Consider the following 9,589-nt stretch of genomic DNA (forward strand, 5'->3'; position numbering starts at 1 on the left):
AGGCGCAATAAGGGACTTTCTCGGCCCCACCCCTCTCCAATTGTTTATATTGTGTTTAGTTTCCAAGATGGCCACAGCACCAGGAGGGGGTGGGGCGGAGGTGAGCGGGCGGGGTCGACATACAGTATGCCCTTACTGGGCTGCGTTCCCACATTCAAGACACCCGTCTTGTGTCTGTCTTGTGTCTGTGTTTAATGGCCGCTCCAATGCATTTCCAATGGATATGGTTTGACCAAACATTTTGTTTGATGGGGGGGAGGGGGGCAGAACACATCCATCAAAGTTGTGTTCAGACACAAGTCAGGTGTCAGACACAAGGCAAGTGTCTTGAATGCAGCTCAGTAAGGGCATATGTCGACCCCGCCCGCCCGCTCACCTCCGCCCCACCCCCTCCTGGTGCTGCGGCCATCTTGGAAACTAAACACAATATAAACAGTGGGAGAGGGGTGGGGGCCGAGAAAGGCCCTCATTATTTGTGACAACGATCAAATCGTCAACCTAGACGTGTAATGGCGACGGCCCCAGGTGAGAGGATAACGAGAGGAGCGTTGTCACAGTCGCTCCACAGCATGGGGTAGAGCGGCTCCACAAATTCGCACTGCGCGAAACATTGCAGCAGGGCCTTGGCGTCGACGTCGTAAAAACAAACCTCGCGTCCCGCGTAGTCCACCAACACCCCGATCCTCTCGGGCCTCGTGCTCGGGAAGAGAGGGGTCGTGGTGGCCGCCGCCGCCGCCGGTGGCCTTTTGGTTCTGCGGGACGAATAGTTTCCGTTCTTATCCAGTTGCAGCGACCAGCTCGCCGCCTGCCGCTTCCTGTCGTGTTTGAAGGACTTCTCGACGGCTCCCAGCTTCCAGTCCGTGTTTCCTCTGACCTGTTTTTTTGGCAGCAAATTTCTATTTTAGTTTTTGGTCATAGTCTCTTGAATAGTTTTCACTTAGTTTTAGTCACCGGGAATGTGTTGCGTGTTGGTTTAGTTTTAGTCGACTAAATGTCATGAGATTTTAGTCGACTCAATCTACAGGTGAGTCGACTAAAATGTATTTTGGCGGGCCTTGATGCCGTCGTAATGACTATTGTTACACTTGCTGAAAATAGCCGATCTGCAAGCTCACAATGCGTCGCGCTGCGAGCTTGTAGATCAGCTATTTTTAGCATGCAACCAAGTGTAAAATGACTTATACTGGATCTCTTGTCCACTGGTCCCTTCCTAACATTTTTGTCTAGTTTTTATTTGTTGACGAAATTGTCATTTAGTCTTAGTTTCAGTCATCGTAGCTTAGTTTTCATTTAGTTTCCATGTAGTTTGTGTCAGTGAAAACAAGGTAGTCGACGAACATTTTTCGCCTTGGTTTTTAGTCGACGGAAACAACAACACTGACCTGAACCTCGTAGTAGAGCTTAGACGAGTAGACGTGATCTCTGGCCAGGACGAACAGGTCGTCGGCGTGTCGTCGGGACGGCCAGGTCACCCTCCTGGCCCGCACTTGTTTCCCGCCTTCGGAGAGCACGAGGGCGGACGCGGAGGCTGTGTCGGGGTCCAGGGTCACGTGGAGCGCGAAGCGCCGCCGCGCCCACGCCAGCTTGGCTCTGGGAACCGCCTCCATCTTGTAATGCAGCGTCTCCTCCAGCCCGGCGACGGCCGTCAGAACGCTCCCCAGTCGCTGAGGAGCCGCCGGGGTCTTCTTCACCTCGCTCAAAGCGAGGACTTCAGGAACGCCGCACAGCGCCTGGAACGTCTGGAGGAGACGGTGGTGCTCCTTGGCGTCCAACGACCGCTCCATCTCGTCGATTCTCCCCTTAGTAAGGGCATTTTATCAGGTATTTGACCAATCTGGGAACTAAATCGTTACCAAGAAATTGCTTCACCAATGTGTTTCTAAAGGTGTCTAATAACATGTACTAAAAGATTGAAATTAAACTCCCGTGGGAAATGTGTTATGTGTTATTAGCATATGTGACCATACCATTAACATCCTACTGTATATAAGGCAAAAAAGTCCAAATTTCATCATTCTTTAAGTAGCATGTGACATATGAAACTAGGGGGAAACTAGGGGCATTAGTTTTGCACAAAAAACACTCCTTGGGAGGAAAACAGCCATAGCCGTCATCACAAATGTGATGAGGTCAGCACATAATTTGGTCAAGTGGATATGGACAAATTTAGCCCAATGAGTATTTTTTGTGCAAAACTAATGCTTGGAATGGATTCAGAATCATGAAAAGCCCCTAGCTTCATATGTCACATGCTACTTAAAGAATGATGAAATTTGGACTTTTGAAGGGAGTTGAATTTCAAACTTTTAGTACATGTTAGACACCTTTAGAAACACATTGGTGAAGACATTTCTTGGTAACTATTTAGTTCCCATATTTTCATAGGTTTCTCTTACTACCTGGAGCGCGACAATGTCGCCCTCTAGCCGGTCCACGGAGCACCGGGCTCGCTCCTGGGCCGCTCGCCGCCTCTCCTCGATCTCCTCGACGAGCGCGTCGCGGTGGCACTGGACGGCCGCCGCCAGAGCGTCGAACACCTTGACGGCGCTCGCCTTGTCCTTCGCCGCGTAGCCGTTGGTCTTGTGCACGAACTCTCGGAGCTGACGGACTCTTTTCCGACGCTCCGCGATCATGACCGCGACGTCGCTCCTGATTTGGCGGAGCTCGGCGTGCGCCCTCTGGTACTCTTCCTCCAGAAGCACGGCGGCATGAGCCTGCCGCCAGGATTTGGGGAGAAAGGAAGACGAGGAAGAATTGTTGTTGTTCATGTTTAGTTTGGTGTGAAAGCATCTGATTGATTGATTGATTGATTGATTGAAGAATGTATTAACAGAATGGAGAATTACAGTACATTTCAAGCACAACTCAATACAAAAACTGTTGACTGTGGACGACACCATAAAGCATTACACTTTTTTTTTTGCTGCTTTCTTTCGTTTTAGCAATTTTAGCTATTTTTGACAGGGGGCGGGGGCATTCGAACATGGGGCTAAATAAGTATTTGTTTACGAAATTTGATGGCGACTTCTTTATTAATATTTACTATAGTCCTACTAGAGTCACATTCAATAGATTCCGTGATCTTTTGTGGCCAGATATAATTTCTTGGGGTCTAGTAGGACTATAGTAAATAATACAAAAAATAAATCACCATATTTTTTGGTAAAAAAAAATACATATTTAGGATCATGTTCGAATGCCCTGTCAAAAATAGCTAAAATCGCTAAAACGAAAGAAAGCAGCAAATGAAAAACAATCAACACTCATCTTTTACTTTCTCTAATAAACTAAAACATGAACCTTGGTTGAAAAAAAACTAGAGTTGTCCTTTAAGCTGATTGGTTAAATACACATTATTTCACAGCTTAAATACACATTATTTCACATCACCTTGTGCTCCGTCTTCAGACACTCCAGACAGATGACCTCCAGGTCGCTGCGGCAGAAGATGTTCAGAGGCTCGCCGTGGCTCTGACACGTCCTGCTCTCCGGGGGGTCCCCAGGTGGGGGGGCCTCAGGGGCCACGTGCTTCTGGGCCTTGCGCTAGAGTTGGGCAATTTGGAACGATATAATATCACAATATTTTGTCCAGCAGTATCACGATGCATGACATTATCACAATATGTTTTCATGCGGTTTGTATTGTTAATTTTACCTGCAATGTAACAAAAAAATCACACCCGTGTGAACTGAGTGGTGTAAGGTCTTATATAGCCTGTCTGACGTAATTAAATCATGTCTGACGTAATGAAATCACACCCGGGTGAACAGGGTGAACATAGCAACCATGCTCATTTTTTCTGCACAGACTAACAAAGCCAGGTAATGAAATCACACCCGGGTGAACAGGGTGAACATAGCAACCATGCTCATTTTTTCTGCACTAACAAAGCCAGTTGTAGGAGTGGTTTACACCACTCAAAAACTACAAGAAAAAGGAGTAAGAGACCATTTACAACTAAATACTCATTATTCTTTGTGAAACCGACGTTCTACAGAAGTATAAATTAAGCCATTTAGACCTGACACCAGAAAAAAATGTCTTCTAAATCATATCAGTGGTTCTCAAACTATCTTATGTCAAGGACCGCAAAAATTATATGCATTTGGCCGCCGACCCCCATCTGAAAATATGTTGTTCCATGCAGGGACCCCCCAGAAGCAAAGATTTTAGTTTAAAACATTCGCTCTGAAAGAATATTCAAAGATTTGCGCCACATTTTCAAGATTTTTCAAAAATAGCAGATCTACAAGATGCTACGAGCTTGTAGATCTGCTATTTTTCAACAGATAAAGTATAACATAATGCTTTAAAACACCAAAAGGAGTTCCCGTTCTGAACGGGTTACGGTATAGAATTGCAAATCCTAGAATGTGCATCACGATATATATACGATATCTCTGAAATCATGGAGACATTGTATCGTCTCGACGATATGTATGCCGATATCGCCCACACCCCTACCTTGCGCTTCTGGGCCTTGCGTTTCGCGGGCGCGGTGCGTTCGGGAGGACGGACGTCACGGGGAACCTCCTCCTCTCCCGGACTGACCGCGTCTCGATGCGAACCTTCACTGACCGAGGATGGTCTGCTCCAACTAGCGGGCAATATCCTGCGCACGGCGGCCGTCCCAGAGAACATGGCGGCGGTGTTGTTGTTGTTGTTGGCGCAGAGATCATCCGGTGGTCTGTCTGGTGGATCGCAGGGGCTTCGACACACGGGGCAGCTCCAGTACGGGGCGATGCACACCTTGCAGAAACTGTGCCCACATGGAATGGTCACGGTTTTAATCGCGCTTTTGTGTCTGAAAACGTCCAGACAGATGGAGCAGTGGAAGGAAGAGGACAGGACGCCGCTGACCGAGGCCATGATGGACCACAGCTCTGGGAGAGAGGAGAGCAGAGGGCCACAGGTCTGGACAGGAGAGCAGAGGGCCACAGGTCTGGGCAGGAGAGCAGAGGGCCACAGGTCTGGGCAGGAGAGCAGAGGGCCACAAGTCTGGACAGGAGATCAGAGGGCCACAGGACTGTGACAAACACCAGAACATTTTACTATGTAGCCATGGGCTACATAGTATGAATGGTGGCCCTGGGGCCCCCACCATCACTTAATGGGGCCCTGGGGCCCCATGCGGCCCCCACCATCACTTAATGTGGCCCCATTCAGCCCCCACCATCACTTAATGTGGCAGCGGCCCGCAGGAAAAGAAAAAAGAAAAAACAGAGTGAGAATCAGAATACTGAGATATTGATTAGTAGCTTAATGCCTAGTATTCAAAAGTTACGCTTTTTTTTGTTTGTTCATAAAGTATAACTAAATGCATTTGAAATGTAATCAAACTTTTTCTTTTCAGTATTCCAATTCAAAACTAGCATTGACTGAGCTATATGTGGTAGTGGATGGTGTCACTGATTAGTCTATAAAACTATAACTGTAGTTATGAAGGTTCAACAGAGTGGGCCTAACTGTAGTTATGACGTTTGGGTCTAACTGTAAAAATACTGTTGGGCGAGCTGTCTATCTTTTCCCTTTACCAACTCGCCCCAACGGAAAGTTGGGGCGAGAAAACTCATCCTGCCATGTCAGAAAGTGAATTATGCATTGTGCATTATTATTATTATTATTGGAGGGGAAAGAAAAAAAACGTTGTGTGTACAATGAGGAATAACATTAGACTCGGAGACCACCTGTAGCCTATGCTTTGTTTCAAATGAGAACAATATCATTGGCTGAACTTACCTAAGGTAGTGGATGATGGTGTGTCTATTTCTGTAGGCCGTTAGTTACAATTCCTACTATCAGTACTAATGTTTTCACTGGAAAAAGTCCAGACTGCACTGGGTAACGTGACGTCTCTTCCTTCCAACACATTACGCAGGTATCGCCAATCATACTCTAATGACTGGCGTCATATGAGCTATGGGTTACTTGCATACACTTGCATAGAGTTGGGTTAGTTGTCAAGGCAACGAGCTCTTAGCCAATCAGAGGCAAGGCGGACAACCCAACTTAGGCAATCACGGCAGCTTCCTTCTCTGGAACTATGGGATCTTATGTTGTGGGGGAACCTTTTAACCTAACCGCGTCGCTGTGGGCTTGTAGATCTGCTATTTCCCGACCTGCGCGTGCGCAGAGACTCGTCTCCTCCTCCGTGTCGGTGTTGCCATGTCCGCTTATTATAAGCAGCTGTGGGCTTTCTTTTTTCCCTGTAAAGTTGCCTGTAAACATTTATTGGTGGTAGCTGTTTTTAGGTTTCTAAATAGTGTAGTTGATTAATAATTGTAGGCTTGTTTAGTTCTTTCTAAAAAAAAGTGTAGTTGCTTAACATACATTGTTTTGGGCTTACTCATATAGGGGTTTGCTGTGTGTGACATTGTTTAAACCAGTGGTTCCCAAAGTGGGGTCCGGGGACCCCCAGGGGTTCTTGAGGGAGTTCCAGGGGGTCCCCAGCTAAATTATAGTTTATACCAAATGGATCCTTATGGGACTGTAACACTGAGAGTTCCATTTGTATACACTCTCAGAGTTAAATTAATATTGATTTTACAATATGAATTGGGGGTCCCAGAGATAGAAATGCCATTAAATGGGGGTCCGTGGCCTAATGCATATCAAATTGAGGGTCCTTGAAATTAAACAGGTTGAGAATCTCTGCTAGAGCCGTGAAAATCTTCTCTTATAGCCTTATAGGGGTCCCTGGCATATCTTTACAAATGGGGGTCCGTGGGATGTTCCTGTCCAGGAGGACCCCCTCTCCCCCATACATTAATATGTATTTAAACCTATTAATATGTAACATTAAACCTATAGCCTACACAGGTTTAATGTTTGTCTTTAGTTTAAAACGTTTGTTTTGTAAACGCCATTGACAATGAAGGGAAAATTTACGTCATAATGAATGTGTCATTTACGTCATATTGTCTCTTTATTGTTAATGGCGTTTAATGTTTGTGTTTGCACCGTATGTTTTACATCACCATTACATCACCTAATCAACATGAGTTAGACTTTAATATAGTAGCGCCCCTCACTTCACACAGGTGTGATTTGTGTGTCTGCAGACCCCCATGTGGTGTGATAGTGATAAACAGGGAAAGAGAATCAAGAGGCCTTTATTATTTATAATAACACCTGGAACAATTAAGCCACCAAGTCACCAAAAAACAATTAATTGTATTACTGTACATTTATTTATAAGTCATAGTTCAGGTGTCATTAATAAGTTAATAACTTAATGATGATCAATTTATGTACGAGTTATTTTGTAATTAAAACACTAACCAAGGCCCGGGCGGTTAGCTCAACTGTCTGGGCACCTAGGCTGCTGAGCCCGACGGCCTTTGCCGAATACGAGACTGCTCGCCCCTTTACCAACTCGCCGCGGGCGTACAGCCGGCGGAACAGCGCGGCCTGGTATTCCTAAAGTAATCTAAGTAAAATATGCTTAAACGGTTAAACCTAACCTTATTCCTAACCTCAACCTCAGTAAAACGATGCCTAACCCTAACCCTAACCCTATTCCTAAACTTAACCCCAGTAAAACTATGCCTAACCCTAAACCTAAACCTTATTCTCAGTAAAACAAAATAAAGAATACAAGAACCGCCGCACCGAGCTGTCGGCGTGAGGTCGGCGGAAAAAAGCTGGGGCGAGATGGAATTGGGGCGACCTGACCTGTTACCCCTTTGCCGCGTGTCTTTCCCCCCATCTCTCTCCCCATTTCCTGTCAGACTACTTTCATCCTATCAATAAAGGCAGAAAAAGCAAAAGAAAAAAACTATAAACCAAGTCGTTGGTATATAATATAATATATAATATAATAATATATAATATAATAATATATAGCGCTCCAGTTGTAAAATTCACATCATATTTTGAGATGACTCACTGATCTCTTTTAATTCTGTTGTCATTTCTGCCCCCTTGTGGACCGCACGTGTCATGACAACCAACGTGACTCAGTCACAACAGACAGCAGTGACTGAACAAACTGGACAAAGACAGAAACACTGTAAACATCAGGGCTCATCCCATGTGGTGGCTTGTGGTGGACATTTCTGTCAAACTTCCATTTTTTTCCCATGGACATACAACATGCAGGGCGGACACATGGAGAGATAGGCCCGAACGACCATAACGGGTCTTTGCCCATGGGCAAGGCCAGGTCTTTGCCCATGGGCAAGGCCAGGTCTTTGCCCATGGGCAAGGCCAGGTCTTTGCCACGGACACATTTGTCCGTGTGAGGACATGTTGATGACCTGTTGACCCCTGGTAAACATGCTTACTTCTTCACAGCAGCAACCTTTTATTTTTATTTTTTTATTTTTTTTAGCAGAAAGAGGCTTGGATCGTCTGTCTGTCTGTCTGTCTGTCTGTCTGCCTGCCTGCCAGCCTGCAATTTGTATGGGTAGGCTACAAACAGTTTGTTTCCTGCATTTTGTTTTTAATTATTATTTCCAAACATAAAAAAAAAATCCCCCACATTTTTTCAGTAATTTCATGAAGAAATACAATAAAAAAACAAATACATTTTATGAATTAGAAAATGTTTAACTAGTAGTGAAAATAGCAGATCTACAACACCTTGTAGATCTGCTATTTTCACTAGCTTGATGTATTCATCTCTCTTTTGGGCAGTGGTGGAAAACGTACTGAATTGTTTTAACTAAGGCTAAGTTTTAAGACGAAAAATGTTCGTCGACTACCATAGCCATAACCTCTGACCTCCTCTGACCATGCCACGACTGTAACCAGCCATAACCTCGTCTTTTTTTTCCTTTTCAAATATTGACCAGTACCGATGTTGGACTGTGTCATCTGGACTATATTACTATATATTACTTCCATGAGAGGGAGAGAGGTGGTGGAGTTAGTTGTTTTAGTAGACCTTTTTAGGGTTCAATGGAGTTAAGAGGTTTTGTCCAAAGCACTTTTTACTACTTTCCATTGGTTCAATATTTTCGAAACAACACACAGACGTAAAGGGTGTTCAATAGCACTGATTTATGCCCACATTTCTTTTGAAAACCTCAAAAATGGAGTTATGAGGTTTCTTCCCGACAGCAACGAATTATGCTATAATGATGGCGTGTATAGCCTACATTTTATATATATTGAGCTATGTGCTTGGTGGAAACAATCGTGCCAGTCAGTCAACACACCATATTTCACTTTTTGTTTTCATGTCGGGAGAAATAAAGTCGGACACGTATATTGTTTATATATATATATGTATATTGCTTAGACATGCTAGTGTTAACAATTGGATAATTTTGGCAGTTGATTGAAAAACCATTAAATGAACCCTTGTCTTCCTTCCAGAGGATCAGTTAGTAGTGTGATGAGAGGAGCGATGATTAGAGGAGCAGAGTTTCTAACACCAGCATTAGGCCCAGGATTGAAGTGTGGATATAGTTTATCAGTGAAGTGATTGACAGGATCGAGAGATGATTAGAGGAGCATAGTTTGTACCACTACGGTTCTTCCCAGGACTGAAGAATGGATAGAGTCTCTCAGTGAAGGAGCAGCCAGTGAAAGAGTAGAGATTTACTCTGGTCTCCACATCATAAAAGGAGACCAGACCCTCCT

The 9,589-nt window shown here is 44.7% G+C and overlaps 1 protein-coding gene across 4 annotated transcripts; it reads right to left on the reverse strand.

Moving 5' to 3' along the window:
* Positions 1–441: 441 nt before the first annotated feature.
* Positions 442–5,877, reverse strand: LOC306917109 (E3 ubiquitin-protein ligase TRIM21-like). Of its 4 annotated transcripts, none has more exons than XM_079495241.1 (6): positions 5,741–5,877; positions 4,466–4,999; positions 3,391–3,543; positions 2,400–2,714; positions 1,383–1,799; positions 442–874 (listed from the first exon to the last, which is right to left on the reverse strand). In XM_079495241.1, the coding sequence occupies exons 2-6, from the start codon at positions 4,868–4,870 to the stop codon at positions 494–496; spliced, it is 1,671 nt and encodes a 556-aa protein (XP_079351367.1). In that variant the 5' UTR covers positions 4,871–4,999; positions 5,741–5,877; the 3' UTR covers positions 442–493. The 4 variants fall into 4 exon arrangements, with proteins under 4 accessions (XP_079351367.1, XP_079351365.1, XP_079351368.1 ...); XM_079495239.1 differs by having other exon boundaries at positions 2,397–2,714; XM_079495242.1 differs by having other exon boundaries at positions 2,397–2,714; positions 4,466–4,760; positions 5,741–5,856.
* Between the last annotated feature and the right edge of the window lie 3,712 nt (positions 5,878–9,589).

The sequence above is a fragment of the Electrona antarctica genome (genome assembly GCF_951216825.1).
Source record: "Electrona antarctica genome assembly, chromosome: 2".
Taxonomy (NCBI): Eukaryota; Metazoa; Chordata; class Actinopteri; order Myctophiformes; family Myctophidae; genus Electrona; species Electrona antarctica.